Consider the following 24,771-nt stretch of genomic DNA (forward strand, 5'->3'; position numbering starts at 1 on the left):
TGGTGGCCCTTGAGAGACGGCCCGGAGCCGACCTCCGGTCTCCTCGCGGGGGGCCGGCCCGCGTGGGGGCCCCCTCGCTCTCGGGTCCGCGCCTCGCGGAGGCGCCCGCGGAGCCTCCGCGGAGGGCGAGCCGGGCGGTCGGCGGAGCTCGGGCGCCGGCCACACGGTAACTTTCCGCCCTTTTCCCGGACTCGGGCCCGTGGGCCGCGGAGGGGGCTGTCTCTCTCGGGAAGGACTCAGTTGGGGATTGGAGCCCCGAGTTTGCTCACCTCCACCGTTTGAATTGGGGGAGCACAGGAAGAGGTTCAGGACGAGCGGTGGGGGCAACCCCGGTGAGTTGGTGGGCGAATGTGTGCAGGGATCGGGCGGAGCGGTGAGGAAGCGAGAGCTCCCGAGTTTGCAGAGAGCTGCTTTGTGTTTGGTATTTTGAGAAAATGGCCGAATGCCTATTTCAGTTAGGAATGCCGCCGCCGAGGCAGGCGCCGGTGGCAGCAGCACATAGGAATTTCGTGGAACACGTTGGGCTTTCAGGCAGTGCCCAAAAGGTCTTCCTGACAAATGTTAAAATTCCTGTAAGAGTCGTGGGTAGGGTGGGTTGGGGAATCTGGAAGGTCGATGTTGGGTTAAATTTCCGAATAGCTTGCGCTGTTAAGCCTTGGAACTGCTTTTGCCCTCCGTTTTCTGTGATGGCATTTGAGTCCAACTTTTGTTGGTGCAAATAACTAAACGGGTTTATACACTTGGGTGGAATGGATTGCTTAATGTGTTTCGGTTTAACTTTATTATTTAGTTCTGTGTCTTTGCTTTTTCTGATTTGCAGAAAGACACGGACTGGAGACTAGCACCTTTTAGACTGGAAAGTAACTTGGTTAAGATCATTTAAAAACCCAACTTGTTTTCAGGAAGGTGATCTTGTAATGGCTTCCACTGGGCAAGTAGGCCAAGTCAAGCACAATGGAAGAAAGTTGCTGATTGTGGCGTTGAGTTGTGTGATTGTTTTATTAGGGGGTTTGAAAAAAAAAAAAAGTTAACCTTCATTTGTGAAGTTTCGAATAAGCCAAACTTCCCTTTTCATAGGAAAAGAGGCCCATACTTTTTTTCCGCTTTTAAATGTGGGGAGTCATCAAAAAATTGAGACTAAGTGATACTGTCTCGCAGTTTTTTTTTCTTCTTTTTGAAATTAGTTGCGTTCACATGAAATTCAATTAAATTGACCAGTTATTATAGGCTTCCTTCCAGACTTGTGTACTTATACATGCACAGAATGGCTTGTTAATTTCTTGGCTTTCTAATTCAGGCCGTTGAAGTATTGTAGAGGAAAGTTGGAAGGAAAATACTAGTGTGTTGGGTTTTTAAAAATATATTTTTTCCCCTATAGTGGGAATCAGACATAGGGCACTGCACATGTTGGGTAAGTGCTCTACCACTGAACTACTTTCTACCCCTTTTTCATTTTATTTTGAGAGGGTGTCATACCTGTGATTCTCTTGCCTCAAGTCCTGAATAGTTGGTTTTACAGGCATATGCCACCAACAGTGAGCTTAAACAGTTTTTAATTAACATTAAAAATGAGTATAGGGGGCTGGTGTTGTGCCTCAGTGGTAGAGCATTTGCCTGGCACGCTTGGGGCACTGGGTTCGATCCTCAGCACCACATAAAAATAAATAAACAAAATAAAGGTATTGTGTCCACCTACAATAAAAATAATTTTTAAAAAATGAATGTAGGTTTCCCCACCACCACCAGAAAAAAAAAGTGTACTTGCTTGTCAGTGGTAGACCTAGTTAATGAATGAATTATGTTAAACAATTGGCAGAATTTTCTTTAGGGGTAGAGGAAGTTTGTGTGTGTGACTCAAGTAAGAGGATTGGGAATTAAAACTATTTTAAGGTTTGTTTTTAGAAGTTATCAAAACTCATTGAGTTTTGGAGGTTATATTGAGAACTATGTAGTTTTCAGTTAGGAAGAATTAGAACTTTGGGGGTCATGGCCACTTGGGAGGCTGAGGCAGGAGGATTACAAGTTCCAGGCCAGCCTCCGAAATTTAGGGAGGACCCAAGCAATTTAGCCGGATCCAGTCTCAGAAAAAGCAAATGGACAGTATTAAATAATAAAATTAAAACTTTATGGGACCCAGTCACACTGGGAATGTAGCTCAGTGTGATAAAGCACCCTAGGATTCAATCCCCCAGTACTATGTCTCCCCCCCGCCCCCCCCCAAAAAAGAGCAGAATTAGAATGATGCTTTGGTTTTAGGCTCCTAAGCATTGTGCTTAAACTGTTGCTCTTGTGTTCTTTTTTGTTGTTGTTGTTCCTAATTCAGAATACAGTTATGGCTACCCAGGTGATGGGGCAGTCTTCTGGAGGAGGAGGGCTGTTCACTGGCAGTGGCAACATTGGCATGGCCTTGCCCAACGACATGTATGACTTGCATGACCTCTCCAAAGCTGAACTGGCTGCTCCTCAGCTTATCATGCTAGCAAACGTGGCCTTAACTGGGGAAGTGAATGGCAGCTGCTGTGATTACCTGGTTGGTGAAGAAAGACAGATGGCAGAATTGATGCCTGTTGGGGATAACAACTTTTCAGATAGTGATGGAGAAGGACTTGAGGAATCTCCTGAAATAAAAGGTGAACCTAATGGACTCGAAAACATGGAACTGAGAAGTTTGGAAGCCAGTGTTGTAGAACCACAGCCTGTATTTGAGGCATCAGCTGCTCCAGAAATTTACAGCTCAAATAAAGATCTTCCTAATGAAACACCTGGAGCAGAGGACAAATGCAAGAACTTGAAGACCAAACCCTTTCGCTGTAAGCCATGCCAATATGAAGCAGAATCTGAAGAACAATTTGTGCATCATATCAGAGTTCATAGTGCCAAGAAGTTTTTTGTGGAAGAAAGTGCAGAGAAGCAAGCAAAAGCCAGAGAATCTGGCTCTTCCACTGCTGAAGAGGGAGATTTCTCTAAGGGCCCCATTCGCTGTGACCGCTGTGGCTACAATACCAATAGATATGATCACTATACTGCGCACCTGAAACACCACACAAGAGCTGGAGATAACGAGCGAGTCTACAAGTGCATCATTTGCACTTACACAACAGTAAGCGAGTATCACTGGAGGAAACACTTAAGAAACCATTTTCCAAGGAAAGTATACACATGTGGTAAATGCAACTATTTTTCAGACAGAAAAAACAATTACGTTCAGCACGTTCGAACTCATACAGGTAAGAGATGTTTTCTAGGCCATAAATTTAACTCTTGTTTCTGATTTCCAATTTGACGGTCTGCTAAATAATGCTTCAGAAAAGGGATGCAGGTTGCATCATTTCCTCTGTTTGCAACCTTGGACAAATTGTTTATATTCTAAAAACTATTTCCCTAAATTAGACTGCTTTTAAGTTTGTAGATGTATGTATGTGACATTGAACATAGCTAAAATGTAGCATAGTTTCCTAAAAGACTTGAGGGCTTATACAAAAGGAAAATCCAATAATTAATCTTCCATAGCAGCATTTAACAAAAACCTCACTTGTGAAAGCATTTGACTTGTGGTATTGAGTTCCTAAGTGGAACAACTTGTCTTTATTCCCAAAAGGTATCAGAATGTGAGAAATTAGAGGCTGGGGATATAGAGCACTTGTCTAACATGGCATCAAGACCTTGGTTGAATCCCTTGTACCAACAAAAGCAGAACAAAAAAACCCAGAAAATTCTCCCTAAAACCATGAAATATAAGAAGTTAGGTTTTGTTTGTTTGTTTGCTTGAGAGTCTAATGATTGAGCCCAAGAGTGCTCTAACACTAAGCAACATCCCCAGCCTTGAGGGGAGGCGGGGATTGAACCCAGGGTCACTTAACCACTGAGCCATAGTTGCTTAGGGCCTTGCTGAATTGCTGAGGTTGGCTTTGAACTTGTGATCCTCCTGCCTCAGCCTCCCTGGAGTTTTTTTATTTTGAGATAGGGTCTTGCTGAGTTGTCCAGGCTGGCATGGAACTTGCAATTCTCCTGTCTCAGCTTCCCAAGTCCCTGGGATTTCAGGTGTACGTGACCATGTCTAGTGAGAAATTAGTTTTTAAAAGATGTATGAGATCTCCGATTGAAATCATTTTCCTAAGAAAACAAATGTGGATATAGAACTATTTTTTTGTTTCAGAAACAGTTATATTTACCATGTTCTAATGCATTCAGGTTAAGAGAACATTTCTAGTCCCTAAGTACAACTATCAAGAATTGAGGAGGTTCTCCAGGGGTAGTGGTGCATTCCTATAATCACCAGTGACTGGGGAGGCTAAGGGTGGAGGATGGCAAGTTACAGACCAGCTGGACAACTTGGACCCAGTCTTAAAATTAAAAAATAAAATGGGCTGGGAGTGTATTCAGTGGTGGGGTACTCTTGGGTTAAATCTCTGATGTTATCTTCCCAGCCACCGGTGTAACTAGGTATAGCACGTGCTTACTTGGTATGCTTGAGGTCCTGGATTTGATCCCTAGCACTAAGAAGTGTTGAACTTTCTTAAAAATATGAAAAGTTGTCAGGGGAGTGGCCACACGCCTGTAATCCCAGCTACTTGGGAGGCTGAGGCTGGAGGATTACAGTTCAAGGCCAGTCTCCTTGTTAACAAGACTGTGTCTCAAAAAAACAAAAGCAACTGGGGATGTAGCTCAATGATTAAAACATCCCTGGATTCAATTTCCAGCCCCCCAAAAGAAAAACATTTCAGACTCCTCAGAACTAAAGAAAATGCTAAGAAGCATATACCCATTATCTGCTCTCAATGGTTTTCACTATTTTGTCACATTTGGCATGTTTGAGTTTTTTTTTTAAGTGGTGACTTTTTGGAATATATTCACTAATAACCTGAATTAATATAATACGGTAGAGAGTTGAATTCAACAGGTTTTAGTGTATTCAGAGTTGTGCATCCAACACCTAAAATAGTTAGTTTTAGGACTTCTTTCTTTTTTTTTTTTTTTAAATCAGAAAAAAACCTCATCTTTAGCAGTCACTTCCCATTTCTCTCCAACTCTGTTGATTATTCTCCTTCCTGCCCTCTGTTTTCTATTCTCTCCCTCCCTCCCTTGTACAGGGTATTGAATTTGGGGCCTCACACATGCACTGAACTGCGTCCCCAATACCCTTTTTATTTTGAGAAAAAGTTTTGCTAATTTGCCCATGCCTCAAACTTGGAATCCTCCTGCCAACTCTTCAGGTAGTTGAGATTATAGGCTGGCTCAAATTATTCACTTCTTTTTTTTTTTTTTGTACTGAGGATTGAACCAGGGGTGTTTACCAGTAAGCTACATGCCTTGTCCTTTTCATGTTTTTTAATACTGGCTATTGAACACAGAGGCTTAACCACTGAGCCACATTCCCAGCCCTTTTTATTTTTTTTAAACAATCTCGATAAAATGCTTAGGGCCTCACTAAATTGCTGAGGCTGACTTTAAACTTGTGATTCTCCTGCCTCAGCCTCCTGAGCTACTGAGATTATAGGTGTGCACCACTGTGCCCAGCTGACTGTGGGGTCTCCATTTTTTAAAAAATGACATTAAAAAAATGTCTTTCACTATTGGTAGTTAATTTTCACATTCTTTCCTTCCCTTTTCTTTTTGTTGTTTAACTTTTACATTTCTGTTATGTTTTCTTGGTAAAAGTTATTAGTTTTGAGGCCTGTTGACTGGTCTGAACAAAATGGATAAAGAGTAACCTAGTATTGTACTCTTTGGATAAGAGATGAAAAGAGGCTGTGCTGTGTTGTCTATATCAGGTTTCCTTTGTAAGGGTTAGCACCCCACATAACAGAATCCCATAGGTAAAATGGGGTTTAATTAAAACTTGCAGGTGAAATTCCATTACAATTACAATTCCATGTGCCCAGTGGTACTTGCTAGTAATTCCTCTGAAGGCTGAGGCAGGAGGGTTGCAATTTCTAGGCCAGCCTGGGCAATTTAGCCAGCCCCTGTGCCAAAATAAGGGCTGTGGATGCCATGATGGTGGGTGACTCGTACAGTAATTCTGGGACTCTGGAGGCTGAGGCAGGAGACTCTTAAATTCTAGGCCAGCTTCTGCAACATAGAAACCCTGCCTCACAAAAAGGAAAAAAGGGCTGGAGATTAACTCATTTGTAGAGCACCCTGGGTTCAGTCCCCAGTTCCAATAACAAAAGCCACAGAAATTCCATTGCAAGAAGGACCTCAAAGATTTCCAGGCCCCAGCAGATGTGTTGAAAGCTTTAAAATGTAGTCCAGGAAAAATTTTCCAGTCTTTGAAATTTGTTGTAACCTGTGATGTCACCATGCTTTGTAACCATTCCATTCAAAAGTAAAGTTCAGCTGGGTGTGGTGGTGTCCACCTGTAATACTAGCAACTTGGGAGGCTGAGACAGGAGTATTGCAAGTTCGAGGCCAGTGGTGAGTGAGGCCCTGTGCAACTTGGTGAGACCCTGTCTCAAAATAAAAATTAAGGGCTGGGGCTATAGCTCAGTTGGTAGAGTGCTTACCTCGAATGCACAAGCCCTTGAGTTCAATCCTCAGCACCACAAAAATAAAATAAAATAAAAATTAAAGACTGGGGATGTGGCTCAGTGGTTAAGCACACCTAGGTTCGATCCCCAGTACCATGAATGAATGAATGAATAAATGCGAAGTTCAAACAATACAAAAATACATACTATAGGCGAGGGAAGTTATTTGGGAATCTTACCCCATTCATCACTTACCAGTATGTATTAGACAAAGGGTTAGACTAAACTAACCTCATCTACAATCAATCTTTTTGTAGTACTGGGAATTGAACTCAGGCCCTCACATTAGCTGAGCAAGCACTGAACCACTGAGCTACATCCCCAGCCCCTCACCTTTAAACCCAAATACTGTATATACTTCATTCATAAGTACTTCATATTCATTTAACAGTTTTTCTGGAACTTCAGATTCTAATTTAAGATTGTTTATCTATAGAGTGCACCTATAGTCCAAGCTACTCAGGAGGGAGGATCATTGAAGCCAGAGAAGTTTCAGGTCAGCCAGGGCAACGTAGCAAGACCCTTCTTAAAAGAACAAGCAAAAACTGATAATGTTGATCCCACAGGTAATGACTAACCTTAGAGAAGCTGGGTTACCAAACAATTTTGACAATTTCCCCTAAAAGCTAAAAATATAAATTTTTAAATACATATTTTTAAAATATAAAAATATAAAACAGCAAATTTAACTTTGTTGATGTAAGAGCAGTTTTAGACAGGCAAAAAAATGGAATAAGGAGAGAACAGGAAGTTTTGCTGTTGGTGTGTGTTTCTTGTTTTTTGTTTTGGCAGTACTGGGGATTGAACCCAGGTCCTCGTCCCCAGCCATGATGACTAATTTGTAATTACTGTATTTTATGCATGTACTATATCATCTGTCTGTAACGGTTTCCCCTCTTTATGTTTTTTTTTTGAGGGAGGTGCAGTTCTGAGGATTGAGTCAGGGGTTTTACCACTGTGCTACATTTCCAGTCCTTTTAATTTCTTTTCTGAAATAGGGTCTTCTAAATTGCTGAGACTGGCTTCCAACTTGTCATCCTCCTGCCTCACCCTTCTAATAGTTGTGATTATAGCAAGGCACCACTGCACCTGACTTAACTTCAGTTTCTGTAGGGGGATCCTGGAGATTTAACCCAGTGGGCTCTACAACTGAAGCACACCCTTGGTCTCCCCGCCCCCACCTCCGCGCCCATTTGAGTGAGACAGTGTCACTTTTAGTAACTAAGGTTGGCCTTCAAACCTGGGATCCTCTTGTCTCAGCTTCCTGAGTCACTGGAACATCTTGCCTTACATTTTTTTTTTTTTTCCTGGCAGTTTGTGGCATGTGTCTATAATTCCAGTGACTGGGAAGACTGAGACCAGGATCCCAAGTTGGAGGCCAAACTCATCAATTTAATTAATTAATTAATTAATTAATTTTTTTTTCAGCCTTAGCATTTCAGTGAAACTCTTGTCTCAAAAATAAAATGACCCCGGGGTCTTAGTGAGGTGGTAGAGTCTCCCTGGGTTCAAAAGTCCTACAAAAGGAGAAAAGTGATTTTCCCCTCCGCTCATAGCTCATATTTACTTTCATTGTCATCTCCTCCTCCATGGTACTTTTCTTTTTTTATTTTACTTTTCTTTCTTTTTTACATTTTTTTTAGTTTAATACATAAATTAAAGGATAATGGTTTGATTATATAAATTCTGAGTATATTGTATGAAATGTATCATTCTCAAAATATGTTTATAAAAAAATTCATCTAGAGTAGAGAGAAAATGAGTGCTGGAATCATTTATTTCCTCTGTACTATTAGGTAGCCTAGTTCTCAGATTGACTTAATGAATTTATACCATTCTCACTGAGTGCACGCGGTTGGGCCCTTTTTCCTATGCTAATCTTGAACATTCCATTGGGGAACACTATATGGTAATAGTCATGTTTATAGTGAAAACCATAGATTTGAATGCTGTGCCTGAGGTCATATAGAAGGTCAGAAATCTCATTATTCTACAGGTAATTATCATTGTGGTGGGGAGGGCAACTAGGGATTACTTTTTGTTTAAACTGACCTCTTACATGAAAACTGTTAATTTTGCTTTTTTTTTTTTTTTTTGAGCGGGGGTTGTACTGGGAATTGAATTTTATGATATTTAACCAGTTTACAAGTTCTAACTTAAAAGGTAACTTATTTGTTCCGTGTGTGTGACTGAAAAATCAGTGCTTAAGTAGGCTTTTGTTGTTGGTTTTTTGGTACTGTTGATTGACTTAGAGGCACTTAACCACTGAGCCACATCCCCAGCCCTTATTTTTATTTTGAGACAGGGTCTCATTAAGTTGCCTAGGGCCTTACTAACTTGCTGAGTCTGACTGCAAACTAGAAATCCTCCTGCCTCAGCCTTGCTTTGGGTTCACTGGGATTATAGGTATGTCCCACCATGCCTAGCTCTAGAAGCGTTATGTTTAGTTTGTGCAATTGTACATTTTCCATATTCTTCTATATTAGAAATGACTTAAAAGTACTAGTGACTTGGGAGGCTTGAAGCCAGGAGCATTGCAAATACAAGGCCAGCCTGGGCAATTTAGCAAGACCCTATCACCCCAAAAAAGTGAGGGGGGCTGGTGCTGTAGCTCTGTGGTAAAGTGCCCCTAGGTTCAGTGCCCAGTAGGAAAAAAAAAAAGCTGGGGGTGGGGTGGTGCAAGTTTATAATCCCAGCCTCTTGGCAGGGGAGTATTGCAAATTTGAGGCCAACCTCAGTAATTTAGGGAACTGTTTGGGATGTAAATATTTAAAAAAACATGTAATTCAAAACAAAGGTAACAGAAAAAGAAAACAAATTTATAGATTAACATGAAAGATCACTTGAGGATAATAATTTACTTTTAAATCTTTTTTCTTTTTTCAAAAAAGCATTATAAGGAATTGAACCTGTGGCCAATGCATGTGTCGCAAAGCTACTTCACAGCTCTATTGTCTGTATTATTACTACTACTACTACTACTACACTTTGGTACTGAGGATTGAACCCAAGGATGCTTTGCCACTAAGCTATATCCCCATCCCTTTTTAAAGTTGCCCAGGTTGACCTCCAACTGGAATCTTCCTGCCTCAGCCTCTGGAGTGCTGGGATTATAGGTGTGCAACATAGCTCTCGACTATTTTTAATTGGTTTTTTTTTTTTTTTTAACAGTACTGGAGAGGAATAGTCTTAGCATGCACATTCTTAGCTTATGCTGTACCACTGAGTTACGTTCCCAGCCTGTTTATTATAAGAGTACATGGCATTTGTTTTTGTTGGCATTTAACCTTTCAGGAATTGCCAAGCTGTTTTCCAAAATGGCCTTGCAGTGAATGAGATCTCCAATTTCTCTATATCCTAAAAACTCTCCAGTAATGTTAACCTAGGTTTGGTGGTGTACTCCTAATCCCAGCAACTCAGGAGACTGAGGCAGGAGGATCACAATTTCTAGGCCAGTCTGGACAGTTTTTTAAAGGAAACCCTATTTTATCAAAAAGGGGAAAAAAAACCAGGGGCTGGGATTATATCTCGGTGTAGAGCGCTTGCCTAGTATGTTGAGGCACTGGGTTCAATCCTCAGCAGCACATAAAAATAAATAAATAAATAAAAGGTATAAAGAAAATGTATCTGTTAAAAAAAAAAGGACTGATGTAGCTCCACAATAGAGCTCCCCTGAGTTCTATCCCTGGTACTATCAGGGGGGGGAAAAAAAACCCAAATTTTTGTATTTCTGGTTATAACCTATTCTTGTAAGAATGAAATCTTCATTTTTGCGATTTTTTTTTTTCATTTGTTTTTGGCGTTGGGGATTTAACCTAGCGGCACTTTACCACAGAGCCATATCCACAGCCCTTTTTATTTTTTTATTTTGAGACAGGGTCTTAGTAACATGCCAAGGGCCAGGGCCTGGCTAGGTAGCAGAGGCTGGCCTCTTAACGTGTGCTCCTCCTGCCTCAGCTTCCTTGGTTGCTGGGGTTATAGGTATGTGCCATTGCACTTGGATATCTATCTTTTATATTGATGATATGCATTTCTTCACATGCTTTGGCTATTTATATATCTATGTAGAAATACATTAACATTCTTTAAACTGTCTTAATTCTTCCCTGGAATCAAGAGCTGTAGGGGGGGCTGGGGATGTGGCTCAAGCGGTAGCGCGCTCGCCTGGCATGCATGCGGCCCGGGTTCGATCCTCAGCACCACATACAAACAAAGATGTTGTGTCTGCCGAAAACTAAAAAATAAAAACATTAAAACAAACAAACAAACAAACAAAAAAGAGCTGTAGGGGGATGGGGTGTGGGGTAGTCAGTTGTGGAGACCTTGATGGGAAGTTCTGGCGAGAGATGACTGTTTCCACCTTATGGGGTCCTCCATGTGGGGGCCTGGCATTTTGCAGCACAGCTTAGATGTGGAAGCCTGATGGTCCTCGGCCCATTTTGGGCTTAGGGAAAATAGTGAGCCCATCTGTGCAGCATATAGGCTGCTTGCTTGTTTCTGAGCTTCGGTTTCCATATCTGAAAATGCACACAGGCCCCCCCATGCACACAGGCAAAAACGCCCATGACCTGTGGCTTCTGGCCTGTTTATTGAGTGGATGATCAATAAGTGAATATGTATTGCTTATAGAAGTAAAGGAGCAAAGAGAGAATCCAGGGGATTGGGAAGCGCTGGAAGGGATTAGGAGCTCCAGTGCAAATGAGAAACTCATTAGGATGAAGTGGGCATTGCTTCTTTCCTTCAGATGAGAGTTCTAGCCATCTCATTTAGGTAGACAAGTACCCCAGGGGCATTGATAACCATTGTGGATTGATAACCAAAGGTTCTGTTCATCCATCTCTGCAGTAGTCAGTCCACCCACCCTCTTAAGCATCCACCCATGTATTCTCCAGCCTACCAGCTAATTACAATGGAATGGTCATTAGGAACATGTTTTTTGACCATTTCCATTTTTAGTTTCATGCCATCTTTTCCTTGACCTGTTTTTGTTGTGTAGGCAAAGTTAATAACTGATATCCCCCTCCCCCCATTCTGGGGATGGAACCCAGGGCCTCTGCATACTAAGGAAGTGCTCAAACACTGAACTGTGCCTCACAGGCTCAATAACGGATAGTTATTTAGGGCTTCACATGTGCGAAGTACAGTGTTAAATGCTTTACATGTAATATCCAAATTCTCAAAATAGCTTTGCTGGTTGGTACATGTAATCCCAGGAACTTGGGATGCTGAGGCAAGAGGATCGCTCACAAGTTTTAGGCCAGCCTCAGCAATTTAGTGAGAACCTGCCTAGGAAGGGCTGGCGATGCAGCCCAGTGGTGGAGTGCCCCTAGGTTCAATCCCCAAGAATGCAAAGAAACAATCAAAAAACACCACTATAATGGGAATGAAGCTTCTGATATTTTTATAGATGAGGAAACTGGAAATTGGGCTCCTAAGTAATTTGCCTAAGATTATAATTATTATCCTGAGGCTAAAAATGAAAACAATTTTTCTTTATACTGGGGATTGAATCCAGGCACATTTTTATCACTAAGCTATATTCCCAGTCCTAATTATTTTAAGGCTGGGTATTGCTAAGTTGCCCAGGGTTTCATTACATTGCTGAGGCTGGTCTCAAACTTGAGATCCTTGTACCTTAGCCTCCTGAAACACTGGGATCACAGGTGTGGGCCACTGCCCTGAATAGCCCACATTCCCCACCCTTCTCCCTGTGTTGCGGATTGATCGCAAGGCCTTGCACATGTTAGGTAATTCTCTACCTCTGATCTGCAATCCCAGCCCATTTTATTTTATTTTGAGGTGGGCTCTCATTAAGTTGCTCAAGGCTAGACTTGACTCAATCATTCTGCCTTAGTCCTCTGAATAGCTGGGATTACAGGCATGGGCCACCATGTGCAGGGAGTATTAAATTACTATTATTATTGGTACTGGGGATTGAATGCAAGAGTGTGTAACCACTGAGCCATATCCCCAGCCCATTGTTGTGGGGGTTTTTTGGCTGTTGTTTTGGGATAAAGTCTCACTATGTTGCTTTAGGGCTTGCTAAGTTGCTGAGGCTGGCCTGGAATTTGTGATCCTCCTGCATCAGCCTCCCAAATTGTGGGATTACAGGTGTGTGCCACTGCACCCAGCAAGTATTAAGTTCTTTAATAATAAGTCACTGGGCTCTTAACTTCAGTTCTCAGATTTTATAATTTCTTTCAGAATTGGTGACATAGCTGTGTTATAAATGTAACGATCACCACATGCATTTTTAGTTTAAAGCAAGCTCATCCTCACTTAAATATTATTTTTTTAAGCCAGTGATTTCAAATGGTAGATTCATCATTTATAAGGATCAGAAAAAGTACCCAACTAGTAGCATCAGAATATTTGAGTAGAATTTTTTTCTCTTTGTTTTTGGTGCTGGGAAATGAACCCTAGGTTCAATTGCTAGAAAAGAGGAGGAAAAAAGTCTTTGTTATATAGTGGTCAGTAGTGAATATTGTTACATTGTTAATGACAATGTATTTGCTCTACCACCAAGCTACACTCCCAGCTATCTATCTATCTATTTATTTATTTATTTTGGGGGGCAGGTTCTCTTTGAGTTGCTGAGGTTACCTTGAACTTACTATTCTCCTTCACCAGCCTCCTGAGACTCTCGGATTTCAGACATGCGCCACCATGCTATTGAACCCAGGGGCACTCAACTATTGAGCCACATCCCCACCCCTCTTTATTTTCTATATTGAAACAGGATCTCAATGAATTGCTTAGGGCCTCACTAAGTTGCTGAGGCTGGCCTTGCACCTGCAGTCCTCCTGCCTCAGCCTCTGTAGTTGCTGGGATTATAGGTGTGTGCCACCATACCTGGCAGAAGAATAATTCCTGTTAAATATTTCTTGATACATTAGCCAGATAATAGTTTAATTTTTAATGTAATAATATTTGACATTGTGCCAGGTGTGGTGGCTCATACCTGTAATCCCAGTGATTTAGGAGACTGAGACAGGAGTATATTGGAATTTTGAGGCCAGCCTCAGCAATTTAGCAAGACTCTGTCTCAAAATAAGACAAAAAGGGCTGGGGATGTGACTCAGTGGTATGGGGGATGGGATATATATATTCACTAAAAATTGCAAAGGGCTATAAGAATTCAGAAAGCCAACAGTATTGTTTGTCAGCAAAGTTAAAATATATATATATATATAGTAAATTCTAAAATGAACCATTTATATTTCTGATGTTTGATAAGTTGAGGCTCTGCTAGAAATAAGAGGAAAAAAGTCTTTATTATATAGTGGTCAGTAGTGAATATTGTTACATTGTTAGTGACAATGTATTTGACTTATTTTGTTATATTTAAAAACTGTTCGTTATTGTTTTGCAGGAGAACGCCCATATAAATGTGAACTTTGTCCTTATTCAAGTTCTCAGAAGACTCATCTAACTAGACATATGCGTACTCATTCAGGTTGGTAGAAAATGGGAACTTTCCCACCATTTTCAGTAAGCTGATGTTATTTTTGTTAGAAAGTACTATTATAAAGAAGTTCTTTTTATTATCATTTTTAGTATTGGGAATTGATCCTAGGGGTGCTTTGCATTGAGCTACAGTACATCCCCAGCCCTTTTTTTAAATTTTTAGACAGGGTTTTGCTAAGTTGCTGAGGCTTACCTCAAACTTACAATCCCCTGTGTTAACCTCCGAAGCTATAGGCACCAGCATGCCCAGCTTTATTTATTTTGAGACGGTATCAAAAGTTGCCCAGGCTGGCCTCAAAACTTGTGATCCTCTAGGGTCCTCCTGACTCACCCTCCTGAGTCTCTGGGATTGTAGGGTTTTTTTTCACTATGCCCAGCTTGCTTGCTTATTTGCTTAATTTTTAGTCTGTGGATTGAATCCAGGGCTGCTTTTTTATTAGTGAGCTACATCTCCAGCCCTTTTTATTTTATTATTTTGAGTCAGGGTCTTGCTAAGTTTTTGAGGCTGCTCTTGAACTTGAGATCCTCCTGCCTCAGCCTCCCAAATTGCTGGGATTACAGGCATGCACCACTGTGTCTGGCTTTAAATGGGGATTGTTAATCTGGATTCTGTGGGTGGGACTCCTGAAACTGAATATATATTTTTTTTCTATATGCTTATTTTTCTAGGAGGATTTTTTGTTTTGTTTTGTTGTTGTAGTACTGGGGGATGAAGTCAGGAATGCTTTACCACTGACCTACAACCCTAGTCTGTTTTATTTTTTATTTTGAGGCAGAGTCTTGCCACATTGTCATGATTGGCCCCCTTCAGCCTCCCAAATAGCTGGGATTACAAGCATGTACCCCTACATCTGAGTTCTTCTAAATCTGAGCTATCGGGTTGTGCCCCTTAATCAAAATTTTTGTTTTATTACTTCTGAACACTTCCTGACTTCATTCTCCAAGGGTAACTTGGATTTAATATCAGGCTTGGTTAATGGTAGACATTGTGTCATGTGGATAACTGTACTCTAGCCAACACATAAAATGTTTAAGTGCTTTATATAGGTTAATTCATCTTAGCTTTATAAATATTATTATGTTGTAAAGTTCTACTGTTCTCATCTTATAGAAGGCAATATTAAGGCATTGAAGAAATATGGCCATTTTTCCTGTGGAATGTCTTCCCTTCTAGATGTCTGATTGCTTTCTCATGATGTCATTTTGCTTTTCTTCTGTCCCTCTTTTTTTTTTTTTTTTGAACTTAAAATCCCTCTACCAGTGAGCTGCATCCCCACCCTTTTTCAATTTTTGAGACAGGGTCTCTTAAGTTGCTGAGGCTGGCCTCAAAATTGCAATCCTCTTTCCTTAGGTTCTGAAGTTCCTGGGATTACAGGGGCATCATCTATCACTGCGTTCAGCTTCTTTGTATTACTTGTAAATTGAAAATTAAATGCTTGATATCTACCTTGGGATGTGTTTAATCTGTAGCCACATCTAGTGGACCCATTGTGATGAAGGGTCAGGGTTAGGATGATAACACTTGTGTCCTTTTTGTATAAACTCATTAAATGTTTATGGTGTCTTTTTAAAATTGATAGTATATTTTATTGTTTAGGAAATAATGACAGGAAAAAGTCTACCTACTCAGTAAATACATAATCTTTTTCTTTTTTTTAAATTTTATATTTACTTATTTTTTAGTTTTCTGCGGACACAACATCTTTGTTTGTATGCGGTGCTGAGGATCGAACCTGGGCTGCACGCATGCCAGGCGAGCGCGCTACCGCTTGAGCCACACCCCCAGCCCCCCATAATCTTTTTCTTATATACTTTAAATATGGAATTGTTTAAATTCATGGATACAAAACCTTTAGATATAGGGCTGATCACTTTATTTTATTTATTTATTTTTTGTATAGGAGTTGAACTTAGGTGCTTAACCACTGAGCCACATCCCCAACCCATTTTGGGCAGGGTAGGGGCTTACTCTGGGGATTGAACTTGGGGCACTTGGTCACTGAGCCACTATATCCTCAGCCGTATTTTGTATTTTATTTAGAGAGGTCTCACTGAGTTGCTTAGTGCCTGGCTTTTGCTGGGGCTGGCTTTGAACTCACTGTCCTCCTGCTTCAGCCTCCTAAGCTACTGGGATTATAGGAATGTGCCACCACGCCCCACCCCAACCCATTTTTGGGATAAGGCTCTTTTTAAAAAATATTTATTTATTTATTTATTTATTTATTTATTTATGTATCTTTTGTTTTAGGTGGACACATTATTTTGTTTTTATGTGGTGCTGAGGATCGAACTCAGTACCTCATGCATGCTAGGCGAGCACTCTACCACTGAGTCACAACCTTAGCCTAAGAAAAGGGTCTTGCTAAATTGCTTAGGGCCTTATTAAGTTGCTCAGGCTGGTTTTGAACTCGTGATCCTCCTAAAACAGCCTCCTGAGCTGCTGGGATTATAGGTGTGTACCACTGCATCTGGCTATATAGTTTACATTTTATAATTATAATCTTCAGTATTAACCTAGGAGGCCATATTAGCTTTCTGCTGCCTGTTTATGGTGTCTTGTGTACCTGCTGAGTTAGTATCTTTGCATGAAACAAATATATTTGAATTTACCAGATGTTTGGTATTTTGCTTGCTTTTCTTTTTTGTGATACTAGGGGTTTTAACCCAGGGGTGATCCATCACTGAGCTACACTTCACCTTTTTTTTTTTTTAAAGAGAGAGAGAGAATTTTTTAATATTTATTTTTTAGTTCTCGGCAGACACAGCATCTTTGTTTGTATGTGGTGCTGAGGATCGAACCTGGGCTGCACGCATGCCAGGCGAGCATGCTACCGCTTGAGCCACATCCCTAGCCCTTCACCTTTTTTTTTTTTTTTTTTAAAAGGGGGGGCTGGGGATGTTGCTCTGGTAGAGTACCCCTGGTTTAATTTCCAGTACCAAAATAAAACCAAGAAAACAACCCTTCCCTCTTTTTTTGTGATGTCCTGGGGATGGAACCAGACATGTATGCTAGCTAGGCAAGTGCTGTACCACTGAGATTCATCCCCAGCAATTTTTTTTTTTTTTTTTTTAATTATTTAGACGGGGTCTTGTTAAATTGCCTAGGCTGGCCTCAAACCCAGTATCTTCTTGCATCAGCCATTCGGGTGGGTGGGATTACAGAGTGGGTGGGATTTCAGGCATGCCCCACCTGACCTAACTGTATCTACATATGTTAAGGAAATGTTGTCTCCATTTAGATCATTCATTGGAGTCAACCCTGTAGGGTCAACTATAGAGTAGCATGTTGTGGAAACCACATTATTCTGACATTAAAAAGAGTTGTCTAATTAGTGACATATCTAATCTGACATACCTGGAGAAGTGTGTTTTTGTCATTTAGTATTATATAATAATTTTCTAATCATGGAAAGCTTAACATCTACATGGTTTTGCTATATTTCTGAATTTTTGCTTTATGAAAAACTTATAAGATTGATATGAATTTGAGAATGTTTGAGAGATGAATTTTCATAAATGTTAATTTCCATTTCTCTACTATGCATTCCATTGGACCAGTGGGGTATGGATACCATTTGATAATATTTACTAGAAAGTGATCTAGATGGGTATGTATTCAGGTAGAATGTGTTATTCTTATGCCTTTAATTTGGGTTATGGGGGTGGTTCTGGTTTTGTATGTATCTGTGATTATGACTGTTTGCTTGTGTTACAGTATCTATTTGTATGCGGCTTCTCGTGTATCTAGTTTTAAGTGCCCATTTTTAGAAAAGGTGAGAGAGGAAAAAAATCACAGAAGTTTTCTGAATAATTACTTTAGCTATATTTTTACTTTAAAATAGCAGCTTTGGCATTAGAAAGCATGTTGAGTAAAACTTACTGAGCCGTAATGAACAAAAGGTTTAAATTTCAAGAGAAAACCTTTTCCTCTTTATGTTAGGCTACAGCAGAATTTTAAAACCTTTGTACTTAGGGACTGGGAGTGTTTTCCAGAGTAAAAGATATTTCTCCCAAGATATATCTTAGAAATGTGTGGGGATTTTATAATGGACTCCGTATACATTTGTTTTCCCTTAACAAAAAAGTTTAGAATTATTTTCTCTTGAGTGACATTGCCTCAAAATTAACATCCACCCCTCAGTTGAGTTTTTTCTAGTAATTCCATTTCTTGATGAATCTCAGTTGTTTAATGGTGCTTCAGAGCCTTAACTTTATGGAACTTTTTTGAGGGGTGGGGTATTGGGGATTGAACCCAGGGTACTTAACCATTGAACTACCTCACCAGCTCTTTTTAATTTTTTAGTTTGAAACAGGGTCTCACCAAGGTGCTGAGCCCTTCACTTAAGTTGAACTTAAGATTCTTCTGTCTCAGCCTCTAAGTCAGTGAGATTATAGGCATGTGCCATTGTGCCCAGCTTTATGGAACATTTTTTGAAGATGATGGTGGACAGATAATTTATTCCTCTATTGGTTTGAGAATCAGTGTCAAGGGATAGAGAAAAGCTATACAAATAAATACAGTAAATGCAAGGTGCATGATACATTCTTTTCAATAGTGTTTGTGATTATTTTATATGTATAATTTCTTATGAGCATATTTAAATCTTGAATTTGTTTTAATCTGTCTTCTAACATCTCTTATTTATCTTTAGGTGAGAAGCCATTTAAATGTGATCAATGCAGTTATGTGGCCTCTAATCAACATGAAGTAACTCGCCATGCAAGACAGGTTCACAATGGGCCTAAACCTCTTAATTGCCCCCACTGTGACTACAAAACAGCAGATAGAAGCAACTTCAAAAAACATGTAGAGCTACATGTGAACCCACGGCAGTTTAATTGCCCTGTATGCGACTATGCAGCTTCCAAAAAGTGTAATCTACAGTATCATTTCAAATCTAAGCATCCTACTTGTCCTAATAAAACAATGGATGTGTCAAAAGTGAAATTAAAGAAAACCAAAAAGCGAGAGGCTGACTTACTTGATAACAGTACTACCAATGAAAAAACAGAAACAGAGCAAACGAAAATAAAAGGGGATGTAGCTGGAAAGAAAAATGAGAGGTCTGTAAAAGTGGAGAAAAAAGATAATGTTTCAAAAGAGAAAAAACCTTGTAGCAATGTTTCAATGATTCAGGTCACTACCAGAACTCGCAAGTCAGCAACAGAAGCTAAAGACATGGATGTGCATACAAGAAATAATTCAGAAAAATCCTGTAAAGCCAAGAAAAGCAAAAGGAAGATGGAAATTGAAGCCCATTCCATGCATGATCCTGTGAATGATGAGGAATCTATGACAAAAAAGAAAAGGAAGATAGAAGGTAAATCCAAAAATAGTCAGGAAGTACCAAAGGGTGATAACAAAGTGGAGGAGAATAAAAAACAAAATACCTGCGTGAAAAAAAATACAAAGAAGAAAACCCTAAAAAATAAACAAAGTAAAAAAAGCAGCAAGCCTTCTCAGAAAGACACCTCTCAGAAGGAACCTGTTCAAAAGGAGACTAGTCAGAAGGGGCCTGTTCAAGATGTTCAGAAGGGGCCCCTGCAGATAGAGTTGCCTCTACCCATGGAACCTGTTCAGGTAGAGCCTGCTCACATGGAGGTGGTTCAGAAGGGGCCTGTTCAAGTAGAGCCTGCTCACATGGAGGTGGTTCAGAAGGGGCTTGTTCAAGTAGAGCCTGCTCAGGTGGAAGTGGTTCACCAGGAGTCTGCTCACATGGAGCTGATCCCTCCTATGGAGACTGTCCACATGGAGGAGGTTGTTCACAAGGGGCCTTCTCACGTGGAGCTGCCCCCTCCTGTGGAGTCTGCTCATATGGAAGAGGTTCAGAAGGAGCCTGCTGAGATGGAGCTGCCCTCTCCTATGGAATCTCCTCTTACAGAGGATGTTCAGAAGGGGCCTCTGCAGATAGAGTTGCCTCTACCCATGGAACCTGTTCAGATGGGGCCTGTTAACATGGAGTCTGTTCAGATGGAAGTTGTTCAGAAGGAGCCTGCTCAGATGGAGCTGTCTCCTCCCATAGATCCTCCTCTTCACAATGAGCCAATTCCCAAAAAGACTTCTCCCCGAAAAGATAACAGAAAGGAAAGGTCCAATATGCAGAGTGAAATGACACGTAAGGAGCAAGTCCTTATTGAAGTAGGCTTAGTGCCTGTTAAAGATAGCCAGATTCTAAAGGAAAATAAAAGCACACAGGAACTTTTGGCATCATCAACACCACTGCCAAAGGAAGACTTAAGAGAGGAGGAGTCAGAAGACCAAAAATTACTCTCAGAAGGTGAAGGAAACAAAGAAGACCCTTTTCTGAAAGTAGGAACAGAAGAAGCAGAGAAGAGTGTAGCCGATTCCTGTACCAAGGAATCTAGTACTAGTGTTTCATCTTCTGGACAAAAGTTGAATATGCCAGGGGGTGAAACTTTAGCTGATAAGCATCAGACTGACTCAGCTATGCTTTGTGAAGTGGAAATGGATACTGATCATAACCCAGCAGAGAATCTCCCTGATAAAGACTCAGCAGTTGGAGAACCAGTTTCACCATTGCTTCTTCCCCCACCAATAGGCGAACATGAAGCAGTGTCCCAAACTGTGCTGGCTTCACCTCCTGTTACTGTGGCAGTAAATGAGTCTCAGGAAATTGATGAAGATGAAGGTATCCACAGTCATGACGGAAGTGACCTAAGTGACAACATGTCAGAGGGTAGTGATGATTCTGGATTGCATGGGGCTCGTCCAGTTCCACAAGAAGCTAGTACAAAAGATGCAAAAGAAGCCTTGGCAGGCAAAGGGACTGAGGGAGATTTTGTTTGCATCTTCTGTGATCGTTCTTTTAGGAAAGAAAAAGATTACAGCAAACACCTCAATCGCCATTTGGTTAATGTGTATTTCCTTGAAAAAGCAGCTAAAGGGCAGGAGTAATTAAAGATTGGGACAAGGTTCCAGTTCTTGGTTTGTAAGAGCTATTAATTTTTATATTCATTTATAATAGTAGAAAAACCTTTTAAGATTGCTTTAATTAGTGTCGAGTATCGATTTTTAAGAGGCATCCTTTTCCTTAGGACTTCATATATACCTGTTGATTGTTGTATAAATTTTAGCAAATCCAAGGGAGTTTAGTGTACTAAAAAAAACAGCAGATACCTAAATCTATTTAGCTTATATGTTCAATTGAAATGAGAAGGCCATGATGATATAATAGCATTCTATTGCTTTGTCCATTTACAGCTTGACATTGTTTTCCTCCGTGTCTGTCTTCTATCACTTTAGTTTACTTTTCCTTTTTTATTTAGCTCTATAAAAATTGGCTTGATAGCAAATTACTTGAACAATTTGCCTGCTTTATATAAAGTTAGCACTTTAAGATTTCTTTAGAGATGAAAAAAAGACATTTAAATTGAAGAAAAATTAGCCCAACAGTGGACATTGTATCAGTCCAGGTATTTACTTGCTGAGTTTTGATCAATATTTTGTGTTAATTGTCATAAAAACAGTGATTTTGGTGTTTTTTAAATTTTTTTTTTTTATTTTGGTGCTTTAATGGCTTAAGATGTTGCACATTGTTTTTGTTTTTTGTTGTTTTTTTTTAACCTATGCAGTTATATTTTTCTAGAAATAGCATTTGTGTTGAGCAGTAACACTTTATACATATATATGCATGTTTATTTTGGCCTCGTCAGGAATATTTTTAGGCTTGTTTGCAAAAGGGCAGTTTTTATTTTCTTTGCTGCAATTGTCTTTTTTGCAGAATAATAGTGTGTGCAAGTTTGTGAGCAAATGAAACATGCAGGTTCAATCCATTCATTATGATTTTCATATCTTATACCTATGCCAGAATCTGTATTTCACATTAAGTTATTTATTTTGAAAGAATATATTAAATTCACAGCTGTCTTTCTTGATTTTGCAATAAATAAAACCAAGAGGTTTTTATTTTTAAAACACATTTTAATCTCAAATACCAACCATCAGTTACATTATTTTTTAATTTTTTTTGCCTGTTATGGTACAGTTACTTCTTAACTGTAATGTTATCTTTGGGGAGAACCTTTTCTCTTAAATGGTTGGTGTCCATGTGGCTACTTAGCTGAATAAAGAATTGTAACTGAGATTTGGAAATTGCAAACCTAGAATTAGGAGACGCAATCATTCCTTCAAGTTGTATGGGACATCACTTGTGAGATTCCAAAGCCATAGCTATTATACAGCAAATCTAGAATGAGAGATGGCATGAGTTCTGGCAAGTCAGCTGCAGTTTCCTGTGAATACAGCGAAGAAAGCTGGTGAACTTCAGTACAGTCCAGATTTTAAAAATCATACTTTCTCAGGGATCTCCACAAACTAGTGGGTGTCCTGGCTGTCCCTATGACAGCCTCTTCTACAGGTGAGGCCTCAAGTGAATTGCAGCTATCCTGATGTGCCTATAGGGGCACTTTGTATGAAAAAGGGTGTGTACTCCAAAACTGTTCTGTAGGTTCTTTGGCCATTTGCCAGAGAGTATGAAAGAATCCAACATAGGATTTGTATTAACATTAGGAGTTCATTTCAGTAAAATAAAGTGTGATCCCAATAGGGAATCTTGAATTCCAGCCTCCCATGTTCTATTTTTGAAATAACCCCCTTCATGAATATTTTGATAATTTTCTTTTACCTGGTTATCTCTTTGAGGTAGGTTTCAGATTTTGGCAGTACAACATGAAAGATTAGGACAAGCATTAATGTATGGGTGGAAAACTTGTTAATCTGAGAGTGAAGTTTGAGTTAAAAGTTGCTCAAACTTGGAATTGACTGGGAGGCCAAAGAATTTTAAGAAGATTCTCTCAAGACATGAGTAAGTTGTGTGATAACGGTGTGTTTGGCGTGTATGAATGGGAATTTATAAATGTTGAATTATAGGCTCCGACAATCATTGTCAGCAGGAGATCAAGCTGCAAATATTTATGTTTTAAACCTTAAATTATACAGCTAGTTAAGTCTTCCTAACAACTAGTTTTTAATGTTAATGAGCACATTTTACCTAAGTTACCTTTTACATTATATTGAAAAAGATTCATTTTAAGCACAGATTAGAGATTGGGAATCTGCTTGGGGAAGAGGTCTTTCTGGATTCTTTCATACTGTAAAGGAAAGAAATTTGCCTTCTGGGGAATTGAACTAATTTCTAATCTAGCCTTTAAGACTAGAATGCTGAAGACAAAAATATGAAGGAAATTAAAACCCCTTATTAAGTTGATGTGTAAAACATTGTTACTGGAAATTGATTGGGACTTGAGGCCTTTCTTCCAGAAAACAAGGACTTGATTATCAGGCCTATATTAGGTCCTGAACCTTAATGCCATGTATTTGTACTTTTTAAAAATTGTTTCAATGAAAAATATATTAGTAATTGGAACTTCTGGTCCAGTTGGGAGTTCTTCCATTTGAAAAATGTGATATTTGCATGGAACTGTTTGAATCTTTGTATTTTCTAGTGCCCTCCCCACAATAGAATTGAAGCTAGAACTTTCTCTTTTGATAAAGGAACAATAAACATGTTATTTGTAAATTGGTATTTAGTAACTAGTGGTAAACTTGAAGTACTAGAATGCATTATAAGCCTAATCCTAGGTAGTCATGAAAATCTAATTATTTTTGAACCTGTATTCCCATTGGTTTCCAATATATTTAAGTTATATTTTCCTCTTTATCAGAGCTGCTTCTTATTCGGGGGCTACTTTTATTTTTATTGAGGTGTCATTCATAAGGAGCTAAAATTGTTTTGATAAGGCTTCTTATAACTGTAGCTGGATGTTTTGCTCTAGTCTTCCAAGAAGGGCCATTTTATTTTTTAGAGTAGTCACTTATAACGGCATGTGGTCATTGACTCTGGGGGCCGTTTGCATTGCATGCTGATACAAATTAAAACCCCAGTTAACCTCATCACATGTCACCCCATGAATGTTGAAGATGGAAGGAATACCTTGCCTGTAGTATACTGTCACTTCTGGACTGAAAAGCTGGGGGAGGAAATTTACTTTGCATATATCAAAAAAACTTAAAGCCAGTGTGTCAAGTTCAATTGTTGACCTCAGCAGATGAAGTGAGCTGATAGTGTTAATTCAGATTTAAGAAATTATCTGAATCTTGGTTTGTGTAGATTTATAATCTACATACTATATTAATTAAATCAGATAGCTTTTACAGTACCACATGTGTACATAGGCACCCTCCCATCCCCTTCTGCATCCATTAGTTACTGAACTTTCTGAACTGGCATTGTAACATAACAACAATGTTTTGTTGCACCAATTTTATAAACTTTTACAGTGCAATACGTGTTATTTTTCTGAGGCAAACCAAAGGTATATTTCTCAAGGTTCTTGCTGCTTTCTTTAGCAGCATTTGATGGTGGATCTTTTATATACATTTGTAATAGATAAAAATAAGCCAGATTGCAAATTCTTTTTAAAATCTTAAACCATGTACCAAGTTTTTGGTTGAAATTGTGTAGGATAAGTTAAAACTTAAATTGCATTCTATTAACCAATGTGAGTGTATTTCTGTAAGCATAGTTATGTTGAAATAAAGTTTTAAAAAGCATGATGCCTTTGTTTATTATTGGTATAAGAGTCAAGGAAATTGAACTTAATATAACTGATAAAATTGTAGATAGGGCTGTAGGTAGGAAGGTCATTCAATCTTTATTGTGTGGAGTAACAGTGCTGTGGGTAGCAGTCCAACACCTGTAATCAGATGTGCTGTATTTTGGGAAGTGGAGGTAGGGAAGAAACCAAAAAAAAAAAA

At 39.5% G+C, this 24,771-nt stretch overlaps 1 protein-coding gene across 1 annotated transcript; it reads left to right on the forward strand.

The window, feature by feature from the left end:
• The first annotated feature begins 59 nt into the window (after nt 1-59).
• Nucleotides 60-24,567, forward strand: Rest (RE1 silencing transcription factor). Its single transcript, XM_015482140.2, has 4 exons — nt 60-332; nt 2,324-3,227; nt 13,900-13,983; nt 18,647-24,567. Exons 2-4 carry the CDS (start codon nt 2,333-2,335, stop codon nt 20,908-20,910), a joined length of 3,243 nt encoding a protein of 1,080 aa, XP_015337626.1. The 5' UTR covers nt 60-332; nt 2,324-2,332; the 3' UTR covers nt 20,911-24,567.
• Nucleotides 24,568-24,771: the final 204 nt, after the last annotated feature.

Source organism: Marmota marmota, unplaced genomic scaffold (assembly GCF_001458135.2).
Source record: "Marmota marmota marmota unplaced genomic scaffold, marMar, whole genome shotgun sequence".
NCBI lineage: Eukaryota > Metazoa > Chordata > Mammalia > Rodentia > Sciuridae > Marmota > Marmota marmota.